Source organism: Eptatretus burgeri, chromosome 14, assembly GCF_056783735.1.
Source record: "Eptatretus burgeri isolate ZD-2024b chromosome 14, Ebu_testis_v1, whole genome shotgun sequence".
Lineage (NCBI taxonomy): Eukaryota > Metazoa > Chordata > Myxini > Myxiniformes > Myxinidae > Eptatretus > Eptatretus burgeri.
The window spans coordinates 7,250,020-7,276,098 of record NC_140974.1 but is presented as its reverse complement, the minus strand read 5'-3'; the positions used below and the strand labels follow the sequence as shown (position 1 = coordinate 7,276,098).

The window sequence follows — 26,079 nt, the reverse complement described above, 5'->3', positions numbered from 1 at the left end:
TCGGTGACCCAATGAAGGAAAGGTTATGGCTATTAACTAATGACAAAGGTCTTTTGCGAGCCGGGCGTGGCTTTGTGTTATCGCGTTTCTGCTAAGAATGGTCTGAGGGAAGGATGGGAGGACAAAGAGGAGGAAAAATAAAAGTGGGAAAAGAACGCAGTTGAAGGGAAAGAAAACGAGGATGGAAAAATATCCACACCGTATTATCAGAGATCAAAAGGTGTGGATCGATTGAGAGTGAGGACGTGTGCGCGTACGAATGAGGAGAAAATGTCACAAACTTTGGGGAGGAGGAATGTCATGTAATGAGGTCGGAGGAGCCTACTCATGTTTGCCTGTGTGGAGGAGGAGCCTGCACATGTTTGCTGGTGTGGAGGAGCATCCTCCTACGTTTGTTGGCGTGTATGAGGAGCCACCCACAGTACGTGTTTGTTGGTGTGTCAGAGGATTTAAAGAGGAGGCTGAGCATCAGCCACGTGGAACACGGAACAGCACACATTCATTCGTCACACATACCTGTGCTGGCTGTGCTGGTCCTGCAAGGCTTCGCACGGAAACTTTCTCGCGGAGAGGAGAAGCGACATACCGTTCGAACAGCATCCAGTGAATTGTGGAATAAAAAGTATCAACGGTGGAGAAACGAAAAACAGAAGGTTTTAAAAAAAGATACGAATCGGAGAAACAGAAGTCTCATTCATACAGAACGACATAACAAACGTAAATTGTCACCACCAAGTGGAAGACCGTGCCAGTGAATCGTAGTCCATCCGATGCTAGCGGAACCTTTTGCAGAAGGACGTATTCGCTGCCATGGGATCCCGCTTGGCGAAGTTCATTGAATGCTGCTGCGGCCTCTCATCCCCGACGGAGGAAAACACCGAAAATGATGTTCAGAAACCACCTGCCGTTCCAGTCAGACCGAACATCTACACTGCCATGTTTGATTACCACGCTCGGACCAATGAAGATCTGGATTTCAAACGCGGGGATGACCTGTATATTATCGACCGGTCCAAATGCTCTTGGTGGCTGGCGCAAGTGGTGGGCTCGGATCGTAAAGGTTACGTCCCGTCCAACTATTTGGCCCAAAAGTCTGATCTGCGGGCATCACTGTGAGTCTCCTCTCTTTCCTTTCTATCTTTTGCTGATGAAGACATCAAGCCTGAAATAGGAACCGCCAAACACTGTAAATGTATATTGTTTCGAATAATAAAGTGTGCAAATCCGAATGACCATTGGACCATGCCCCTTGTTGGTCGTGGTTCATTGTGCTGTCCTTTGGAGATTTTTGGCCTTCCAGTGGAGATGCTGGACTTGCACACTTCACCCTAGGCAAAGGTGCTGGGTTTTTGGGTGGGAGGTGTGGATAGTATATTTAATTATTATCTTGCCAGATAGCCGTTTTCAATGGGTTGTTGTCACGTGATTTCAAGCGATATCAATGGACTGGAGGAAGTATAAAAGAGCTGTCCCAAACATGCAGGGAAGAGGGTTACCCCTTCCTCTGACATATTGTTACCCCCCCCCCCTCTCCCTTCTACTCTCCTTAAAAATATTTCCATGACATTCCCACGTCTGAGACTCTACCACAGACGAGTTAAAAGATCAGTTCCCTCCTCAGGAATTGGAGGTGACCCCCAGAGAAAATATTTTACAATGGCATTCCAAGGTCAGGGATGCATCTCTCGAGTTATTACATGTTGATCTGTTTCCAAGTTAAATTCCATCATTTTGGTGTCGTGGTTCACCAAAAGTGATGGCATTGCAGGCATGGACATCATTGCCGGTCCTCCTGTGCATCTCAACGACTTCACATGTAATACTAGAAGGTCACTCAGTAGATCGCATACCTCCACCACGTAATGCCTGATCCACAAGAACATATCGGGCCCAATCAATACATTTTTGAAATATCATGCTATACAGTACTATATCGTTTTTGGCCCTATCTCTCAATGGTGAAGAATCACTTTAAAAATTGTTCACAGACAAACAGACAGACCAACAGACAAAGGGGTGAAAAGATAACCTCCTTCACCTTCGGTGGCGGAGGTAATAATGTCCTTCTCATCCAATGATGGCCCGAAAGTCCCTTTACCCCTGCGACATTCCTCGCACCTTCCTCCCTTCCCCTCCACCCTCCACGAATTCAGCGGTGCAAGAAGATTGATGGCGTGCATATAGACACGATGACCAATTCATACACTACATCAAATGGTTTACGAACGAATGATTTACGGAGGAGGGGTAAAGCGACTTTCAGAACACCATTCCGTACTTGCTCGGGCATGCTTGTCTTGAATCAAACTCCATTTTTTTTGTACGGAGTAAAAAAATCATCCATTATTATCATCAAGATATCATCAAAGACGTCATCACGGTATGTTGAGTCATATTCACCCTTCGGTTGAAAAAATGGAGTTGTTTCACATTCTCCCGCCCCCACCTCCCAGCATACGGGAATTGGCACAAATTCCTGCCGACCTGTGACAATGCTCAATTTTTTTCCTCGTCATAATGCCCCACAACCCATTGTTTATTCACAATGAAAGGGTGTTATTTCACTTGTACATGCACACCAAGGTTACGTTCAAATAGTTCTCGGAACAAGATCATACCGTAGTCCAACACCTGGCAAGATTTGTTTTCACCTGCTAAGGTCGAATTATATACGAAAAGAAAGAAAAGAATTTCCCTTAATAATCACATACTGTAGATTGGACAAAATATACTGTATGTTGGGAAAAAACCCCTAAGAGTTTGCATTTATTTGATGATTGTGTGTATTTCGTTCTGAGAACATTTTGAACGCCAATCATACAATTTTATGGACCAAATACACCTGTGAGATGATAATGTAGTCTGCAGAGTTGTTCCTTAAATTAAATACTACAACTCTATAGATACTGGACGTCACCTTTCTTGCATTAGCAAGCAGTCACTGAACTGTCTTTGGAAAAATAACTTCACGGTCGAGAATTTAACTGCAGGTTTGGGGAACATGAGGCTGTTTGCTGCAATAAAACACGATCTACCAGTTCGGTAGCTTCTAGTGGGAATGTGAGCTACTATAAATAGCCTCTACTACTTCTACAGGGGACCAAATTAATCCCGACTTGTTAAGTGCTCGCCAGGGAGGGAAGTTTTTTGTCCTAAGTCTTTCACGAGCCGGCTGGCCAGGCCTGACGTCTGACTCAACGGTTAGGGCAGGAATTTGGAATTTGGAATTTGTTCATGGTGCCGGCGATAGCTCGCGTACTCTCCGTAAAGGACACCGTGGGATCTTTACAGTCCGTCAACTAATGCTCAACGTATATCGAATATTCTAAGGGATGGTGCCCTTCGTAATGGAGCACCCTGCCTGCAAAGCACCAACCTGATCAGTTTATAGTTTATTTTCGGGTCACCAAAGGTAAGTACACCATTGTGTCGGACCAAGGCACAATAAACAGGATGCCTGTAATTATTGTCCATCTTATTAATTAATTAATTCACATACATTATACTTAATTCATATCTGATCTCCCGATGGCAGCTGACTCTTTATTGATCCTCTTGAGTCTGCTGCTGGGATTATAGACTCGGAGATTTCCCATAACAGTGATGAGGTCAACTCTAGATTCTCCACTCAAAAGTAGATAGGAATTTGGAATATGGCCAGGGTTCGCCAAAAGAGACAGTTGGTAGGGCAGACAGTTGATGTAATACCAGTTACATCACCTAAAAGTTGCCCGTATGAAGTTAACACAGAGGATGTGATTGGCCAATTTTGCTTTATGTCACACGGTGATGTCACCATCGAGTGATCAATGAAGCTCAGTTTTTTCCGCAAATCATACGAAAATATTCAATTTGGTGTGTCTGTCTGTTTCACCACGATACATTCGGTAGTTACTTATCCAATCTTAATCAGCCTTGACAGAAGGACTAAGGGTCACCTGACGGAGGTTTCAGTGACTTTATCTGTCCCACTCCGCGAGGTGGGTTTTCCACCTTGGGCGAAATCCATGTTAAGGTGTATATCCTTAAGATAGCTTATCGTAGCGTTTTGCCAAGGCCACTACGAATAACAAAAGTAATAACAACACCAAAGACAATAGCATAATATTAGTGTTATTACAAATCAATATTGAAACTAATAATATCTCCCCTCCTCATAGTACTGCAGCATAGCAAACCAATTGTTCAAATTTGCATAAAAGCACCAAAATTGGTACGCCTTGGTCAGCCAAAATCTCGATTGGCTCCATATCCAGAATTGTTCGGAATACATTAGTCAACTTATGTACCAATTTTGGTGCTTTATGCAAATTTGAACAATTGATCTGAAATATCAGACTACGCTGCTGAACTATCAAGGGGTTTTTCCTCCTTGGACAAATGGCATGTTGTGTGTAAATAAATAGCTTATCGTGGCATTTCATGAGGCACCCTTACCAGAAATAAACTAGAACGGCACTCGTTAGAGTACATACCTCCACCAGGCTGAACAGTTTATGTTTTGTGTCCCACTGATGGGCAGGATCTGCGTCCGGACCTCAACCAAAATCTAATCGGCTTGTTCTTGTCACCTAACTGAGTAATCCACAAAGTTTTGTCATAACTCGTCCACATCATTGTAAACCACAAACACATATGATTACCTTTTGAAACAGTCGCTACTGCTGTTTAACACTAAACTGAAGGGAGGAAACCTGACGTTCTTGAGGCATCATATGCTTATCAGACATGAGCCATGCTTGGTGTGGGCTTAATGGTTATGGTGGTGGCCTTGGGATCCTAGGGTCCTGAATTCAAATCCTGGTTGGCTGTTGAATGAATACAAGGTGGGGTTGAATCAGCCTGTCATCCTTCTGAGGTTGGGAAAATGAATACAACTTTGCTGGGATGATTGAGGCATTTGAGTATCCTGTGTTGGAGTGGTGACCTGTCCAGGATTGTGCCCAATAGTCCAGGAGACTGCATTGGCAGCACCGATGCTCTGTCCAGAGTGTTGTCCTAATGGATGGACCTGAGCCGTGATCTACTGTAATCTATATACCCTGGAGAGGATAATAGCATGATCCTTCCTGCTGCTCCTGTAGGGAGCAAGTTTACTATTTGTACAAAAGTGCATTGTTTTTGAAAATGCGAACTTTGATGAAAATCACAAGCTGATCATGATGCTTTCTTCTGGATGGATTATTAAGTACTTCCATGAGGGGGGTGAGGGGTTTGCAAAATTTTGGGGCTTGGCCCATAGTCTACTATTGGCTCTGTGTTGGAACTACATCAGAGCAAAACCTATATTATTTTTATATCATTCATTTCATCATTAAATATTGATTTTAACTAACAGCAAATGTCCTGACTATTTTCAGAAAAGTAACTCATTAATGGTGAAAAATATATTTATACCACATTGCATTTGATGGCACTGTATAGAGAGTTTGAGTTCAGGTATTACTCGGGTTATGTTGAGGGATCTGAGTTTAAGTTTATGATTAAGTTTAAGGTTGATGTTCAAGCTCGTGGTAGGGTTAGAACTTATGAGGTCATAATTGTTTTGTGTTGAGATAGAGCTTCGATTTAGGTTTAATTGTTTGAGATATATTTAAGATTTAGTTCAGCTTTTGGTTTGTTCAAGCTGATGAGGTTGGTTAAAGTCGACAGATAAACACCTTTGTTCAACTTGGTTAAAGACTTAAAGTGAATCTATGCAACAAGTGGATAGATTTATGGTTACCTGGAAGGATAGTTCAGAGGAAGGCACACTCATCTTTTAGCTGTCTAGCCTGAGTTTGAATCTCGACCCAATGCGTGTGACGTTTCTCGAATCGACGTTAAGCCGGAGGACCTATTTGTCAGCACTCGTTCGTTGGTCGACGTCAAAGATCCCTTGAAGTATTTATCACGAAAACAAAGTAAGTTATCACCGGCACCGTAAACAAGTTACAAATTCCTGCCACCTTCACTCATTTATCCATCAAGTTGTGACAAGCCGTCTTGGATTGGTATTACCCTTGAAATGTGTCTCAACATGTCTTGAATCCTCTCGACGCACTCTCTAGAGTAATGGTCTCCATGATCATCATCAATTATATATACTTATCAATTGAAAAACGAAAATATGTTTTCGTTTCTTGGACTATCATGAGTATTGTCACATAGAAGACCACCTGAATCAAGAGATTATCAACCACGCTGGAGTGTAAACTCCAACGACAGTCAAACTATCACTGTCTTTCACAATCTGATGGTCAGAGGTTAACATCGGTCCATGCAGTAGTGAGGTCTTCTAATACCTCACTCGTCAGTGGTTAATGTCATTCCATGCTCTAGTGAGGTGTAATACCTCACTGGTTATGAAACAGGATTATTACCAATTTCGCATCCGGGGATACCAATTTAACTCGAACATCAGGACGCGGCAAAATGGCGGTAACACAAGGTACACACGGTCTCTTTATACATCAATAATGTGTTAAACACACAGGACATAGACACTGAATCCTGAACAAACGGACACAAGCCACACAAGAAAAGCTACACAAGAGAAAGGAACCCAGCTCTGACCACATATAAAACGATTATGCACAAAAATCTGGTAACAGAGATGGAAAAGGCACATGATGAAGAATCACCAAGTTGCTGAAGTACTCAAACAAAGAGCGGAACATTGAGCGTTGAGCTGTCCAGAGTCAAGAGCTGTAACAGCCACAAGAATGAGAAGCTCAAGAGGGGAGAGTGTCCAAAGTACAATGTCTGTTGGTCCCAAACAAGGGAAAGAGAGGGGCAAGCATGCACTTTTATTGCCAGCCACCCAACCCCCCACCCCCTTTCCTCGCTAACTGCTGGTACTGGACCATTCACCACATTTCCACATGCTGATAGATCTGGTGCACGAAGCGCACCAATCACCGACTGGGAAGTTCAACCTATCATAGGCCTTACATAAGTATATGTTTTAATTCATTGGATCGCACTACACAGTCTAGAGAGTTGGAGTTAGGGTATTACTCGGGTAATGTTGAGGGTTTGGTCCCACAAGGTTTTATCCCATCTTGTTAATATCAATGATCAACAAATTTTTCACCCAACTCATCAACATAGATCATCCAGTGTGACCACTCCTTGGCTTTTTTCACAAGATCTTGGCTATTCGTTGTTCACCTTGGCGTCTTGGTTTTCTATAGGTTTTCTTGGCGTATAGGTTTTCTATTATCATCGCTTTTCCGAAACCCTGTGAATTCTTGGCTTTTTTCATTGTCTCACCTTGGCATTTATGAAAATGAGGAGTGGTCACACTGAGATCATCCCATTCCAAAACAAAAATACTTCCCTTCCAACACCATCTTGATATCAGAGGCACACACTTAATTGATGCTCCCAACATGTCGGAAAAAAACATTCACAATCCCATTACCTTGCAACAACAGCACAACAATGAAATTTTCAATGAGCCAACACACCACGATCCATCCATTTGAACAAACTCTCCCTTGCTCATCCAGAGTAACATTATCTAGTCTTCATGCTGGTTACCACCCTGCACTCACAACCTATCAAGGCAAACTCGACCCAACTCGGAACCTGTTCTCTCTGCGCTGTCACCTTGAACTTGACACTGTAACCACTTAGTTACAACTTGCTCTCAACTCGCACAACACAGACAACGATTAAACATTTCATCTTTACTCGATCTCTGGGGGGAAATCTGCTCGGAGTGGCCTGGCTTCCTTGGAGCTGTGGGCTTCCAGTGGGGATGCCTGGGGTGAATGACGATGATGATGATGAACGATCCACAGCATCACCTTTGGAATCATAAAAATTTCAAAGAAAATGCAAATGTCAGTTTGTATTGTGATATCTGTTCAAGGTGTTCTGACACGTCAGTGATTCATACCTTGTATTCAAATTCTCCTCGCCTGTTCATACTTCTTCAAACCTAAGTCAACATTTTTTGGCAAGCTTAAATAAGAAAAGGTTAAACGATACAGGTAAGCTTTGGTTTTTTTTTATACAACACCTGGCTCACGGTTGGTTCATTCGGGGCAGGTTTGTAGAAAATCCCGTCATACCACATTTATTCTTGTTATCTTATGCAAAGCGAGACAATGATGAGAGAGGGTTTTTTATATGCCCCATATATATATATATATATATATATATATATATATATATATATATATATATATATATATATATATATATATATATATATATATATATATATATATATATATATATATATATATATATATATATATACCGGGGCGTATTATGTGATGCCGGTCGTCCGTCCATCCGTCCGTCTGTCTCTCTGTCTGTCTGTCCGTCCATCCGTCCATTCCTGTCCACACTCTAACTCCCAAAGTTTTCAACTTTCATGTTTCATATTTGGTACATAGGTACAGACTGTGGAGACGGTGTGTCGCGACATACGTTCATCTAAAGTGGTTGCCATGGCAACCAGGATGCTGTTTTCCATGTCGTAGCACAATTCTGTATCTACCTTCTTGTTCGGGCGTATATTGTGCTCACTTGAGCTCTTGTTATTTTTATTTTGGATGAAAACCACTTCATTAGAATTTTTTATTCTTGGCATGAGCATGTAATCACAGTATTAAATATAATTTTCCAAGAAGAAAACCATTTATTGTTATTGGGAAGAGATTACCTATCCTGAACTGAAGAGCATAAACTGACGAGTCAATTGTAACAAATGTGAAAAACAGGACATTACACATTTAAGATTGTTTAAATATTTGAGGCTTCACCGGTTATCAGGTTTACTGTGAACTAAGATTATTCTTATAAATACAGGACACACTGACACTTTGTTTTAGTCGTTAAACATGTTTGAGAATAGTGGCCTTTTAATTTATAGGTGTCAACACCCATCTTGAAGCCCCTGGAAGGAAGAATGAGGTTCTGGAAGGAAGAATAAGATTGAGGATGTTGGTTCAATTGGTGAGAAAAAAACATAATCAAATGAGTGGATGTGAGCAGTGAATCTGGATTTTAGGAGTGTGACCAGAAATGGGTTACTGGCAAGACCATGTGGCACTCTCACAAAAATCTCAGGGAGAACAGAGTATGGAAATGACAAAAAGTGCAAGGGGTGGTCATTGCTGGCAAGGAGACATGGTGAGGACCACCGGAGGTTGTGGTTGAACCCCTGCGGGACGAGGAGCCGGTGGGTCCATGGCAGGAGCATGTTGGGATATGGATAGCGAGCTTTAGCCTTCACGATTGGTAGGAACAGAGGTGCTTGTGGCAGGTTCGACAAGCGGGATGGTTGTGGCTGGCAGGGAAGAAGGGAAGGTGATGGAAAACTGGATGGATGGTTGATTGAGTGATGGTGGAGCACAGTAGCGGTTGCATTTTAGCAGGAGCGGGTTTGAATTTAGGCCTACTTTGGATTTAGACTTTTTCCACAGTGAAAATGTTACAGAAAGCAAGCAGTGAAAGTAAATGAAGGGGAAGAAATCTCTCTATTCCCACACAATGCATATTCCCCTGCCCACTTGTCAAAAGGGAGGACCATACATCTGTGACATATAACAATGACATAACAAACTCAGGAATTGCTGAATGTTAGGTGTTATTGAATTTCCTTGAGTCTCAGTTCTCAAAACTGTCACAATGTGTTTACTGTATGTGTGTGTGTGTGTGTGTGTGTGTGTGTGTGTGTGTGTGTGTGTGTGTGTGTGTGTGTGTGTGTGTGTGTGTGTGTGTGTGTGTGTGTGTGTGAGTGTGCACAGTATATGTGGTCTCATTACTGCAAATAACGGTGCGCAAGAAACAAGAAAAGGCTCGTAGTGGGAGATAATCATACAAGCAGATGCAAGCGGATTCATCTTAGCGCAAAAACCGCGATTGGCCGAAATTTAATGCCGCGATAATGAAATCAGGAGACAGAAGGTTGCTCGGAATTGGTAGAAACCCCAATATTGGAACCTGTGATATTGGAGGGTTTACGGTATAGGAAATGTGTCATTATTTATAAAGCAGCTGCTGTCAGCCTTCACCACATGTGAGTGTCTGAAACCGCTTTCCCCTTAACCTGTTCTTTTATGTTCCATTCCTCCACACATCTGTCCTCTGAGTCCTTTTAGTAGATTAACTTGGTCATGGACGTGAGTCTTGGTGGTAAAAGGCAGAGGCAGTCTAACACTCACTGCCAGTGTTGAGAGGTCATAGTCAAGAGTACCCCACTCATAAATTGATCCGACTGGGCCAATTCCAGCCCAGTGTGGTGGGAGCTAGTGACATAACAGGGTGAGGTGAGGCCCGAGACAATAAAATGGGCTGCCAAACTGTGGGGATGGAGAGATGCATTTGGTCCTGAAGGGAGAAGCTGTGTGGGGTTTTGCCGTATTTTCCATCAGCACGACTAATGTGCCCTGCCTCCAGTAGCCCCTCCCAACCAAGCAGAGCTCCCAATTCATGTCATGGCCATCCGTGCCCAGGACCTGCCATCTCCATCATGCTGGATCAAGCTGTACCCTGCTTGCATGCACAAGCTGTTTGTGTGGTTCAAAAAAGTAAGGATTAGTGGAAGGGCATCTCAAGTGCTGGGAGCAAATTGGTCCAGTGCAAGCCATGGACGCCCAGAGGGGCAGACACGTTTTATATGGTATTTTCACCTTTTGTTGCCATATAGCCTGGAATTAAATTTTATTAAATCAGACTTTTTCACCTTTATTTACACATCATAACCAACAAATTCTCCAAACCAGCAGAGTACCCGCCCTATCCAATGGGCGGTCATTATGACACATGAAATGAAAAGCACAAAAAATGCACAATGCAAAAAATTTGGTGTTGCCTCCATTGTTGTTTTATTCATTCTTCGGATTGATCATTCATAAGTCTTCAGCGTATACTACATTGTCAATAAGAATATTTCCTGCCGCCCTCGGATTTGCATGAATTTTGATATAGCCACTATTTCCCACTCTACTCTTGGCCACATAGAGCTGGCCATGGCTGAAAAAGTCACTTTCAAATATAGTCCAACTTTTTTCAATGTTTGCCCCTGGGCCTTTTTCGTGGTCATACTAAAACACAGACGGACATGAAATTGTTTTCTTTGCATTTGGAATGGAAATAGGTCATCTGATGGTACTATTGGTGTCCGAGGATTGAAGAGTCTATTCCCAGTATGGGGTCCGGTCGATAGTCGTGCATCTATGATGCTAGGAATTATGTTCTGTGCGATATATCGGCTTCCATTACAATGTCCGTTTTTTGGGTCAAAGTTCCGTAGTAACATAATTGGTGCCCCAATTTTCAACCGTAATTTATGAGGCGGCATTCCAGATGCAGAGATAGAGTTCAGAAACTCACATGGATATTGATGCGCGTTCTCAACATCAATGATTTTGTCACTACTCAAATAAATTTTTTCCTCGCCTGGAAATTCACGAAGTATGATTGTATTTATTTCTGTGACGGCATCATTGGTTGGGCACAGTATAGTCCTGCTACACAGCCATGTAGGATCTCGATAGCGATGAGCGAGGTCGCCGAAAATGAAATCGATGAGAGATTTTATATTTTGTAGGAAGTACTTTTCCTCGATTTGCACTTTGAATTCGCCGACATGTGAGAGGCTAGGTAGTCTACCCTCGCCGATCTGAAGGAGAGTATTCGCGAATTCATTATATCGAAGCCGGCGTTTAGAATTCGCATATTGACCGTCAACTGATAAACATGGACGTGTTTCCAAAGCACAGATTGCTTGATCGTGGCTCGAATAGTGTGTGCCCGTCCGCCGCGTCTGATCAGTGGAAGTATCTGCCGCCAGTCTCCAGAGAAGATAATGCCTATACCGCCGAATGGCTTATCGACTCCTCGGACATCTCGGAATGTTCTGTCAGCTGCTCCCATGATACGTCTATCACACATAGAAACCTCATCTATAACTAAGAGATGACATTTCTGAATGAGTATACCAGTACTGTCCCTTTTAGTGATGCTACATACGGAATTTTCCTTGATTGATCATGGCACCTTACACCGCGAATGAAGAGTACGGCCATTAGGGAGCAGTGTCGCCGCTATTCCACTCATCGCCGTGGCGAGAGCAACCTTACCTTCAGATCTGACTCGAGCTCAGAGTAACATCAGCAAGAAGGTTTTCCCAGTAACCCCTGGGGCATCTACACTGAATAGCCGACCCTGGTTAGAATCCACAGAGTCTATAACAGTGCTGAAGATGATTCGTTGTTCGTTATTCAGTGACAGCATGTTCGCAGAGACATAGTTGTTTTGTTCCTGAACATCATAGTTAGTTTCCTCACTCACAACTCGGACTGGTTCCAATTGCTCCGCTATTACTGGATCAGGCTGTTGAATGTGGAAGTCTTTTTCAATATCTAATCCATGACGAACTAAAATCATCTGTATCATCAACGGTGTTGTGTGGATCATCGACTCTGTTGGTTCATTTACACCATATTTATGAATGAAGTCTTCCATGAGAAGAAGCTTGTGTTTATTCCAAAATTCATTTTGGGTTTGATGGTCGGACAAAGATGATTATATTAGCGAACACCTCGCGAAGAGTTGAACCGAACCGTACAGAGGCAGCTTCCTCCATTGCCTTGTCCACTTCTGAGTCATCATCAAATAACCAAGGCAAGGCAGGCAAGTTGATAGGTCGGATAAACTACACCGTTGTGAGTACGAAGGTCTTCATAAGATGTGGGTCGACCAACTATGTGTAATAACATCCGCAAATAGAACAACTCGCTCTGTTCGGAAGAGAGGTTGATAACCGGAATGCGACCAATCGTGTCCGAGTAAACCTTTTGATGATCATTCATCTCAGACTGTTCATCACGGTTCAGTCTCGTCACATGAGCCCGCCTCTTCCAGGTATTTCCGGATCATGTAAAGTACTTCAAAACCTTTGGATATGTAATGTTCAGTTCCCTATTTCGATTTAGTTTGAAAAACTCTGTCAACTTGGTCTTTGGCGGGCCATTGGATAGAAGAGTGTTTACTTCACCAGGCTGGAATAGCACGGTCTGTTCATTGTCCAGGTGTACAGGTAGTTTTTGTACAGATGGTTTCATTTGTTGAATGGGGAACTCGTACAGTCTCCAGTCGGATTCAGATGCACTGATGTACCGAGCATCCACAAAACGTTCAATTTCATCATTGGTGATGTCCTTCTCCTGTCCATTGGCCAATCTGATAGTCACGTGATCACTTCCTTTTGTTACATATTTGTAGATGTACTTTACACTGGAGACGGAATTGACGATTTCCATGTTTATTTGAACTGAGTATTTGTGAGACAGAAACAGGTTGAAAGGGACTACCCAGCTATTGTCAAGGATGACGTCTTGACCTCTTATTTTCTTAGTATGCATCCGACCGCCGTCATTGGGGGATCGCCATCGATACGTGGGGTAAGTAGATTCTGACACTGTAGTACGGTCCACAAACCGCTTTGGGAAGTCTTTTTCGCAATGTCGGTGGTCTCCTTGACCCACCATGCATGGAGAGGCTTGATTTAGTTCCCCGCGTGGACCGTGGATATCATTATGGGTGATTATATCATATAATATTGGGTTGGTTTGAGGATCTGGAATTTCTGCACACACAATCTTATCAATGTCATCTGGTTCACGTGGTTTGTCTTCATCCGTGAGTATCGCCAGGATATGACAGTGGGGAAGACCACACTTCTGATGATCCTCCTTCATACTGAAATAACCCTGAATTCTTCCTAGTATTCCACTTTTCAGGTCGTTAATCAAGTCCTTCAGTTTCAGGTGAAAAACTCTTGCACATATATCTGGCCGGTCACTTGGTTGCTCCCCTGGGAACAACGAAGCGGTTATTTCAGGCCACTGTGGATTGGTAGTAAAAGTAATGAAAAGGTCCGGCTTTCCCAGTGAGCGAACAATAGCCATAGCATCCTGGAACTCTTGGGCGTACCATCGGGGAGAACCGTAAATAGACGGTGGTAAGATGATCTTCGTTCCAGCATTCACTTCGTCAAGATGGTCCACTGCGTCCAAAAGTCCTCGAAAGTCCTATTTTTCAGCTCGAATAGTTCTCTTATTTAGGCGTGCTCATCTTAATCGAGCTATTTCCGCTTTGGCATATTGATCACATGCATATTGCTGAGTGAGTTGGCGACACTTTAATACCTGATTGAAGTGGTCGTATCTCACTTGTAAACCGTATCGAGCAAATTCAGTCGGTGAGACACTACCACGACCGGTCCAATGTGGGATTTTGAGCTTGTATCCTTCTTCTCCATAAGGAAACATCAAAACATAATGAAGAGGATCATAGCTTCTGTGTAGTTCCGTAATGGCCTGCAGTGTACCATGACGCTGATGAAGAAGTACATTGAGGTGATCCATATGTTCACCAGGTAATATTACAGACACTTCACTGGCTTATGGCAAATGGCACTGGCCTCTGGCACTTCACTGGCCACTGGCCTCGAACAAATCGAATGTGTTCAGCATGTGCAGAAGAGGGTTTTACATTGCAGACGCTGTTTTCTAGGAGTGGCATTACGCCTCTCAGTGGTGACGGTCTGTCGACGACAGACATAATGATGTCAGCGAATGACCGATGATGTCATGACGTCATTACGCCTCAGCGGTGACGTCACATGTCGCCATGCAAACGAATGTAAGAATTCGAAAATAGACCACAGAGCAACCGCATGCCGAAAGTGGCGACAATCCGTTCAGCCGTTTCGGCATCTATAGCGGACATAATCGGTGAATTATAGTATTATTTCAGAAAATTAGTTAAAATACAAAACTAGAATATCTTGGTTGGATAAGTGTCCACCACCATTATATGAACAATTGTAAATGAGCTCAGGTGTTACCAATCACCTTCAAAATCACACACCAAGATAATTGGCCTACATCTGTGTTCAATTGTAGTGATTCTGACCATTTCAGGATAAAATCAGCTGTTCCTGTAAGTTTCCTTTGCTGGGTAGTGCATTACACAACAAAGACTCAACCATGGAAAAACCAGGAACTTCCACAAGACCTCTGGGATAATATTGTGGAAAGGCAAAGATCAGGGGATGGGAATAAAAAAATTTCACACGCCTTGAACATCCTCAGGAGCACAGTCAAGACAAACATTAAGAAGTGGAAGGTGTATGGTACCAGCAAGACCCTGCCTCTATCAGGCTGTCCCTCCAAACTGGATGACAAAGCAAGGAGGAGACTGATCAGAGAGGCTACCATGAGGCCAATGGCAACTTTTAATGATCTACATGCCTTTAGGGCAAAGACTGGTCACTGTGTGCATGTGTAAACAATATCCCAAACACTCCACAAGTTTGGCCTGTATGTAAGGGTGGCAGGAAGGAAGCCATTATTCAAAAATGTTCACCTTGAGTCCCATTTGAGGTATGCCAAAAAAACATTCTGGAAATTCTGAAGCCATGAGGCAAAACATTTAGTGGTCTGATGAAACCAAGATGGAACTTTTTGACCTTAATGCAAAACGTAACGTTTTGCACAAACCCAACACAGCACACAACCCAAAGAACATCATCCCTCCTGTGAAGCATGGTGGTGACAGCTTCATGTTATGGGAAAGTTTCTCATCAGCACGGACTGGGGCACTTGTCAGGATAGAAGGGATAATGGATGGAGCAAAATACAGAAAAATCCGAGAGGAAAAAATGCTGCCCTCTGCAAGAAAGCTGAAATTGGTACGGAAGTTCACCTTTCTGCATGATTCGACCCGAGGGCACACAGCCAAAGCTACACTAAAGTGGCTAAGGACAAAAATATAAATGTTCTTGATTGACCAAGTCAGAGCCCTGACCTAAATCCAATCGAAAATCTGTTTCAGGATTTTAAGATTGCTGTCAATGCTTCCCATGAAATGTGACTTGACTGATCTTGAACAGTTTTGTACAGAAGAATGGGCAAATATTGCCCAATTGACCAGGTCTCTTTGGTATGACTTTTGAGATGACTTTCTGACCACGTGCTTGACAAAGTAAATATCTCTCTGGCTGTTATCAGAGAACCACCTCAACGCCGTCGAGTCTGGCATTTCATGCAAGCCGACTGGCAGGGTCTCCAAGCAGCCATCATACTTATAGACTGGTCTCCCATCGCTACTTTCTCCAACATCACATCGTCCTGGGAATTCTTTCAAAGAATCTTGCTCTCCCTCATGCACAAATTTATCCCCTCTTGTCTTCAGTTGGCTGACCCTTCCTCCCGCCCTTGGTTCACTGAAGCTTGTGGCAAGGCAGTTGTCCTGAAAGAACTTGCCTTTTCCTCATGGAAAACAAACCCAACTGAGGGTAATCTCAGTTCCTTCCATAAAGCTTGGAACAAGTGTGTATCTACCCTCAGGAGAGCCAGAAAACAACATCTTTCTAATTTCAAGTCTGAACTCTCAAACCTCTCTCCCTCCTCCAAATCCTGGTGGTGTTTATTCAAATATGTTTCTGGTGTATGTTCCCCCTCCATCCCCTCCCTTACCTCAAATGGCCACACTGGTGATACCGCACGTGAAAAGGCTGAATAACTAAACTCGGTGTTTGCATCTCAATCTTGTGTCCGAAATCCATCACTTTCTGTACCCACCTTACGCAGTCACACCCAGCTTTCCCTGGTCTCTGTGTCCTTTTCTTCTGACGAAGTGGAGAGTTTGCTCTCAAACTTCGACTCAGATTCTGCAACCTGTTCAGATGGCATCAGCCCACATAGCCTATAAACCTGCTCCTCTGCTCTTACTCACCCTCTCTCTTTTCTATTAACCTTCTCATTTGCTCAAGGTCATCTGTCATCTGCTTGGAAATCAGCAAACACTACCGCCCTGCATAAAAAAGGTGCAAAAACAGATCCTTGCAACTACAGACCAATCAGCCTTCACCCAATCATCAGCAAAGTTATGGAATCCATCATCGCTTCTGACATCAAATCCTTCCTCTTCTCCAAAGACTTCTCCAATCATCAATTTGGCTTCAGACCAGGTCACTCTTCCCTGGATATGCTGTTTCTGCTCTCCTAACAATGGATGGAGGTCCTCAATGCCAGACATGAAATCAGTGCCATATCCCTCGCATGGACATATCATGTGCTTTTGACATGATCTGGCACCCTGCCCTGCTCACCAAACTTTCTTCCAATGGTATCCAACGCCAACTCCTAAATGGGGTTCTATCATCCCCTCTTCCTGTCCAGGCTGGAGTTCCTCAAGGTAGTATTCTGGGCCCTGTTCCTTTTCTGGTTTTCATTCATGATCTCTCTGACTCTCTGGAAAATCCTCTTTATCTCTTTGCTGATGACTCCACCCTCCAGCGTACCATCTGCCATCCCTCAGCCTGGCAAGCAGCAGCTTCTCTGCTCTCTTATTCTTCTCCTTCTTCTTCTTCTTCTTACGCATGGCAGCTTAGCTGCCGGGGTAGCTATCATTTCTTGGAAGCAGAACTGTGTCACTGATGAAGTGCCATTCCACCAGTACACACTGGTATTCATTTTGCTGACCTCGGAAGGACGACAGGCTGAGTCAACCCCCTGGTCTATTAATTCAGCGGCCAACGGGGCTTGATCTCAAGACCCTAGGTTCCCAAGACACCACCCTAACCACCAAGCCAATACCAGGATTTCTCTGCTCTCTGCAGATCTGGGTAAAATCACAAGCTGGTCCAAGACGTGCAACATGTCTTTCAATCCTGACAAATCTAACAACTCTCACTATGTCTATCCGAAAGGACCGTTTAGAACCACCCCCCCCATCTACTTCTCAACAATCCTCTTGAAGAAGTATTTTCAATCAAGTTTCTGTGTCTCACTATCTGCCATTATCTTTCCTGGGAAAGCCGCATTTCCAACCTCGTCTCAAAAGCCAGTCGCCGACTGGGAATCCTCTATCGTGCAAAGTCCTTCCTCGGCCCTCTTGAGCTCCTGACTACTTACAAAGCTTTTGTCCGTAGCCTGATGGAGTACTGCTCTCCCCTCTGGGCTGGTGCTCCTGCCTCTCACCTTTCTCGGTTTCACGTTGTGGAACCCAAGGCATTTCGGATCATTGGCATCTCCCATGATGAGGCTGAGTCTTTCAGCCTCTCACTCACCGCATGCAGGTCAGTGGTCTTTCTATCTTCTACCATCTCCTCTCCTGTCTCGCACCCCCTGCTCTGTCTGCGATGTGTCCCCACCATATTTCCGCAGGGTGCTCAAGATCTGCCAACAACCCCCTTCTGGTAAAACTACCAAAATCACGAATCACTGCTCACCTTCACTCTTTCCTTCCTCTTTTTTACCGCCTTTGGAATAAACTCCCACACTCTCTTCAATCCCATTCTTCCCTCCAGGCCTTCAAAACAGCTGCTCACCACCACCTCTTATCATCCCCCATCCAAATCCTCGATCTTTTCGACCCCCATTAATCCACCCAAGCCCACCTCCTTCAAATTCCCTGCTTTCCTTCCTTAAAGTCCCTGTAATGTCCATCTTCTTTACCCCGTGTTGCCCACCCCATCCCTCTCTCTTCCACAGAACTCCGAATGTCTCTTTTCCCCACTGTTTTATCCTTCCCTCTCCCGCCAATCTTGTCTTATGCCCCCCTTGCTGTGCGTTGTGTGTTGCCTCTCATACAAGCCTCGGCAATGTATAGAAGAAAAAAAAAAGATTTACTTGCATTCTTACTTGCTTCACCTGTTGCTATATTACCTCCATCACCGAACGTGAAGGAGGTTATGTTTTCACCCATGTCTGTTTGTTTGTCTGTCTGTCTATCTGTCTGTCTGTCTGTCTGTCTGTCTGTGCATGCAGGATATCTCAAAAAGTTGTTGGCGGTTCCAGATTAAATTTGGTTGGCAGGTTGGGGGTGTGACAATGACGAACTGGTTAGATTTTGGTAAAAAATCCGGATCAGGATCTGACAACCAGAATTTTTTCAGTGATTCTTCACCATTGAGAGATCGGGCCATAAAGGATATATAGCACGGTGTCTTAAAGAGCTGTGTGAAGATTCGGACGAAACTTTGTGGACACGTTGGGTGAATAATAAGGAAGAGTTGATTCAACTTTGGTGAAGATCCAAATCCGTTTCCGGATCCGATAATTTTTTTTAGTGATTCTTCGCCTTTGAGAGATCGGGCTAAAATAATATATAGCACAATATCTCAAAACGTTGTGTACAGATTCTGATGAAACTTTGTGGACAGGTCGGGTGTGTGACCTTGAGAAATAGTTTCGATTTTGGTGAAGATCCGAATCCGGATCCGGATACGAGCATGATCTTTTTTAAAAAAAGTGATTCTTCACCATTGAGAGATAAGGCCAAAAACGATTTATCGCACGATAGTTCATGAATGTATTGGGCATGATATGTTCTCGTGGATCAGGCATTACATATCGGAGGTATGCACTCCAACAAGTGCCGTTCTAGTTGTGCACTACCAAGTGCCCTTCTAGTTGTGCTCTGGTATGTTCAACAAGTGCACTTGTGTCTCTTGCTTGTAGTTGTTACACAGCTGAATTGGGGTAAGGATAGACTGTTGTTGGCTTCAAGGTTAGGGTGGTGGGTTTGGGATCCTCGGGTCCTGAGTTCAAATCTTGCTGGGCCATTGAATTAATACCAGATGGGGTTGACTCAGTCTGTTATCATTCTGAGGCTAGCAAAATGAGTACGAACTTACCGGGATGATTAAGACGTTAAAGTATCCTGTGTGGGATTGGGGACCAATCCAGGATTGTGCACACGAGCACTCCGCTGATCCCCATTGGACACAATACACACCAATGGGGATCAGCGGAGAGCTCGTCACACTCCTCATGTTTCAATTTTCCCGCTGGTCACATCACGTGCCTTCTGGTTGAAACGTTTGCATTAGCAGGAACAATTGTCTGGGTGGCAAACTGATGGTTGCTCTGTGTGGATTATGCGGTTTTACCATGTAAGACATAATCCACAGCGATGTTCACCAAAACAGCTCGGAGGAACAACAAGAAGATTGGAGATAGTTTTTTTTGATGGAGATAGTCTGATGTATACATCTTATTGACGTAACACAATAGTATATGAATGCGACACAAAATACACCACACAAAACTACACTACACAACACACCACACAAAACAAGTCCTGGTGAGGGTCTGCAATATCTGATTGCTCTTTTTCTTGTTCTCTATGCAGCACTTTTGTTTTTAGATAATAAAGATCTCTCATTATTTTTGGAGACGAGTCGGCGAGTTATCGCCGGCACCCAAAACAAATAAAAAAATTTCTACCAAAGTTATCTTCAATCGAAAGTCAGGTCGCATGTACCAGTTTGTGAAAGATTTGGGATAAAAAATAAAAATAAAAACTTTCCCGGCCAACCAAAAATGAAGGTGGAAATACTTGGGGCCATTAAAGGAGTCATGATATTTGTAACACTTTTGTCTGATGGGATAAATTATAAGTCAAAGAAGGTCGTGTTAATGCTATACGAATTTAGTGAGGGCCTCATCTGGAATATTGTCTACAGTTTTGGTCATCACATTTGAGGAAGGACATCATTCTTTGTTCCTTTCACACTTCTTTTGAATCTTTACACTATTCTCTTCATTCATTTTAATTCTTGCTTCTTCTTCTCTTTCATCTCTTTTACTCTCTGTTTCTCTCTTTCGTTATCTATCTGTCTAAGGAGAAGTGAATTCTTGCAGAAAGTTTTCTGTAAGTCTCATTTGGCTGCACCTGGATGGGTTTGAGGGTTGTGGAGTAATGGCTGAAACCCGAATCCTATCGAGGTTCCTCCTGATGACTCCATCTTTGCTCTTTACTTCATCGGGTTCCTTCTTGGTCTTCCGTTTGATAGAGAGGGTTCAGCATCGAGCTAATAGATTGATTCCAGGGCTAGTTGGACTATAAGACATGAGGAGCAGCTGAAGGAGACGGGACTTCGTATAGATTACAAAGGTGGAGATTATGAGGATATTTTATTGAGATGTTTCGGATTATGAATGACAAAGACAAAATAAGTGCAGAAGGTGGTTTTTTCAGTGGAATAGACAGTGATAGGACCAAAGGCTTTAGCCTGAGAGTAAAGAAGAGAAGAGTTAGGACAATATTAAGGTGGGGGTCTTGAGAGAGTAGTTAATGCACAAAATGGTTTTCCTGCAAAGGCAGCGGCAGCAGAAACAGTAGATAAGTTCAAATTGGAATTTGATAGGTACCTGGAAGTTTTGGAGATCGAGGTGTACAGGGATATTGGTAGAACTTGTGTGTGGATGGTTGATAGACACTGTGGTTGGTTTATTGCAGGCATGATGGGCCGAATGGCCTCCTCCTGTGAAAAATTTCCTTGCATATCATTGTATTTTACGTCCTTTATTTATTTATTCCTTTATTTGTTAATTTTTGGGGTTTTGACATTGCTATGGATGTCCAGCAGAGGGGAGCAAAATCACAGAAAACAAACACGATCGACCTCACGTTTGTTCAAAAAATATAATCAGATTGTGGAAAGGGAGGACCTGCACACATCCACTTCGTTGTAATTCTGTACTCATGGAAATAGACATGGTCAGATGTCCTGCACACAGTGAATGTATTTTTCTATAATCATAGTCATGGTGAAGTCCAATGAAATCATTTAAGTTTTAACTCGGTGTGGAGATACCGGTCGCATTCTAAATACACTTATAATAACTTAAATATGACGTGTTTTGTTTAAATTTGGTTGAATTGTCTCCTCTTCTTTTCCACAGCTGGTTTTTTGGAAAATTGAGTAGGGTTGAAGCTGAAAAACTCCTGAAAACTCCACCAAACAAAAAGGGTTCTTTCCTCATAAGAGAGAGTGAAACGATCCCAAACTCTTTTGCACTTTCAGGTATTGGGTGGTGTGTCGCCCCCTCTCCCCCATCCCCACTCTGACAGTGACACACACACACACACACACACACACACACACACACACACACACACACACACACACACACACACACACACACGCACACACACAATAATGCACGCATGGCTCCTTTTATCGACAAGGTTAACTGAACTTTGTAAGTTAACTTAAAGTTCCACTAACTACCTGTGTAGTTAGTTATATGCTAACCTAAAACAAACAGAATCCAAATCGAAACTTTAACTCTGTAACACTTCCCCAAACTTTCAATTGCAGTTAAACTTTTTAAATTAAATGATTACTAATTAGTCACCATGTATTCGGCCCCACAGTGTCCTCTGAGTGGCAGATCCGCCATTACAGAATATTCCCCATGGACAATCAACGCGTGTGCATCTCACGGAAGCGGACATTCGAGAATCTCGATACACTCGTGGCGTTCTACCAGAAAGATGCCGATGGACTCATCACGCTTCTCATCAATCCATGTGTGCAGGTAACTGTTGTTTGCTGGTTCTAGCATTTTCATGTATTTAAGGCGAAAAAAAAAATGTAATTTTTGCTTATTAGTATGTGCACATAAAAGTCATGAATTTAATACTGCTGTAAAAAAAAATGACCTCAATAAGCTTAATGGCAACATTTGATGGAAATCCTGAGCTAACTCTAACATATTATTATCGTTCAACAAACACATCAGATGAGAGTGAGGGAAGTGAATTGTATAAAGGCTTAAATCAGGAAACAACTATAATGTTCATAAACACATGTTTGTGGCTATTTCAACGCTAAACAAGTACATATACCTTCACTGTAGCGTGTACCTTCACCAGGCAGAACAGTTGACATTTTGTATCCATATTGTATCCATATTGTGCAAAGCCATATTGTGACGTGGGACTAATTCAGCAAGACACGGGATGACGGTTGATACTTGCTGTATTCGGATATACAGGGAATAAAAGAACCCTAAAATATACAAAATACTATTCAGCAGATACACATCGCAGGTGGCAAATTATATACCTCAAGCAATTGATGGAATGATGCTTTGTTAACGATTCCAGAAATTTCCAGCTATATTGTGGCGATTACCTCGAACAAGCAAACAATGTTGCTTCAATGTCGATATCAAATATATTGAGTATGTCATGACAAAATATATATTTAAATACAAGCTTTACAGGTTTAAATGATGTAAAACATGAAACACAACCAGGGGCAGACAATGTTGACATACTTTTGTAAGATGTGCATGATGGCACATTTGGACAACCATACTTTTCTCGACAAACAGTAACCAATAAATTTGGCAACTGAACATGAGGATTGTTTGATCAATTAATCAATTAATTGATAAAACCAACATGGGTGGACAAGATCACAAAATCAAATCTAATAACTTTTACTCACATAGATCACATAAATCAATAAAGTTTAAGTTCTGTTTACAATTTAATAAAACTGCATGGTCATTAACACACAAACAGATTACCTTAGTAGCACCGATGACGATATTAATCAGAAAGCATCTCAGCGTTTCTAAATGAACTCCATCTTGTCTGACCGGGGTACAGAGCAAAATGAGAATGCTGATCGATCCGTCCAAATGTCACATCAGCCAACCGCGATGAAATCTCCTGTTTTTCTGACGAAGACTATATCCTCATGTTCGAGAAAGATAAAATGAAGGCAGCACTCCGATCATGCCGAATGTGACATGTGGGAGGCAATTCCATCAGTCCCAAGCAGGATGTGACATATAGAAGGTATCGACAATTGAGTGATCGACTTTGACTCACCACTAAAGGGTGATGACTTTGTCCAATCTGAGGGGTGTGCCATAAGCTGTTCAGCTTGAGTGTGTGTGTGTGTGTGTGTGTGTGTGTGTGTGTGTGTGTGTGTGTGTGTGTGTGTGTGTGTGTGTGTGTGTGTGTGTGTGTGTGTGTGTGTGAATACAGTCAGGAGTTCAACAAAAACCAACAACGACAGTGTAAAATGGTGAGCTGCCAGGCAAGAAGTAAGATGAGAGTGTAAAATGGTGAGCCACCAGGCAAGAAGTAAGATGAGGGTGTAAAATGGTGAGCCACCAGGCAAGAAGTAAGATGAGAGTGTAAAATGGTGAGCCACCAGGCAAGAAGTAAGACGAGGGTGTAAAATGGCGAGCTGATCACTCGTAACCAGAATTTGTCAACATAGGAATGAAGTGATCAATCAGAATGGTGTATAAATTGTCGTGTACAACAATGAACAGTCCCCAAAGATTCAAATTCCAAAAAAATACACTGTACAAAATGAGCTGGCCAATGTACTTGATGGCCAGATTGCATCTTCTTGACTGCCATCACTTCAGGAACAGCTGCCAGTGCTGTTTGTTGTGCTGCTTGCTTGCTGCACCGATTACTGCGCCGATTACTGCACCGATTACTGCACCGATTACTGCGCCGATTACTGCACCGATTACTGCGCCGATTACTGCGCCGGTTGCTGCGCAGATTGCTGTGCTGGTTGACATGGGTACCTCAACAAAGGCACCTTGGTGGACGTCATCATTGGACGTAGCTTTGACAGACATTATAACAAGAGATCACGTCGCGGTCACCAGTGTAGAAAATTGAGTGATTGACTTCTACTCACCTTTAGAGGTTGATGACTTTGTCCAGTATGAGTGGTGCCTCATGAGCTTGAGTGCATGTGAATACAGTTACGAGTTCAATAAGAAGCAATAAAAACGACGAGGGTGTAAAAGGGTGAGCTTCCAGGCGAGAAGTAAGACGAGGGTGTAAAAGGGTGAGCTTCCAGGCAAGAAGTAAGACAAGGGTGTAAAAGGGTAAGCTTCCAGGCGAGAAGTAAGACGAGGGTGTAAAAGGGTGAGCTTCCAGGCAAGAAGTAAGAGAAGGGTGTAAAAGGGTGAGCTTCCAGGTGAGAAGTAAGACGAGGGTGTAAAAGGGTGAGCTTCCAGGCAAGAAGTAAGACAAGGGTGTAAAATGGTGAGCTGCCAGGCAAGAGGTCAGATGGGGGTGTACAATGGAAAACTGCCAGAAGGAAAAGCCTCGTCACTCTTCTGTTCAAGCCTTCATGCCGTGCTTGTCCCCTTGAGGGGGGGGGGTCCTTGAGCCTAGTAGTAGTGTGGGGAAAAACGATTGGTTAGAAACCAGGTAAAATAAAAACACACCAACACTACTGCTATTGGTTGGATAAGTAAATGGAATAAAGTTCATAATGTAAAAGTACTGACAAATTGGCACTGATGAAAAGTATAATACCAAGGTAACTCCACGAGGCAAATCTGCTAGCAAATTAATCACTTCCGATATGCTTGGTATAACAATGGTTTTAGTTACAAGTAACATTATAATATTACTTTTTTACCTTAAAATAGACACAGTAACATAATAATAAGTGAACTGAGTTGTTATACTTACCAAAACAGTACAAGTTTCCTTACAGATGGCAGTGGCAGGAGGTGATGGAGTAATTGGGTTTTTTTAACCCTTTCATTCTGAAAAGTTAATTCCCCATTGAAAAGTTAATTGGTATTTATCATCGCCACAGAAGAGACATTGCACCATCACCATGACACTGTGATGGCTCCTTCATGAATAGCCTTAAACAAAACTCTTTGTTGTAGTGAACATTCGCTCTGCGAACCTTCATTAAGTGGGGAATACCTGTATATCGTTTTGGCTCTATCACCATGCTTGGTATTGGCTTTATGGTTAGGGTGGTGGGCTTTGGATCCTGGGGTCCTGAGTTCAAATCCCGCTCAGTTGTTGAATTAATACTGGGTGGGGTTAACTCGACCTGTTATCCTTCCGAGGTTGGCAAAATGAGTGCCACCTTTCTGGAATACTGTGTCGGAGTGGCGACCCATCCAGGATTATGCCCAATAGCCAAGGAGACTGCTTAAGCAACACCAACGCTCTGGACAGAGTATGGTCCCAATCCCCTCCTCCTCCTCCCATCAATCAATGGTGAAGAATCATATAAAAAAATCTCACATCCGGATCTTCACCAAAATCTAATCAATTCATCCAATCTGTTCTAATGAATCCAATCAATTCATCCAATTCATCCAAATTTGGTGAACAGGTTGGGTGTGTGACCCAACCTGTTCACCAAATTTCGTCCAAATTCATCCATAACCTTCTGAGATATCCTGCTCAGAAAACAAACAGCCAAGGGTGAAAACATAACGTCCGTTCACCTTCGGTGGTGGAGGTAACGATGTG

General features: G+C 43.0%; 1 protein-coding gene across 1 annotated transcript in view; it reads left to right on the top strand.

Annotated features, from left to right (window-relative positions):
• Positions 1-432: 432 nt before the first annotated feature.
• Positions 433-26,079, top strand: part of LOC147012606 (tyrosine-protein kinase-like) — a 51,141-nt gene continuing 25,494 nt past the window's right edge. The window contains exons 1-3 of the mRNA XM_085853628.1: positions 433-1,112; positions 21,705-21,826; positions 22,180-22,343. Of these exons, the coding sequence (XP_085709754.1) occupies positions 811-1,112; positions 21,705-21,826; positions 22,180-22,343 (588 nt within the window). The 5' untranslated portion in view covers positions 433-810. The remainder of the gene's footprint in view (positions 1,113-21,704; positions 21,827-22,179; positions 22,344-26,079) is intronic.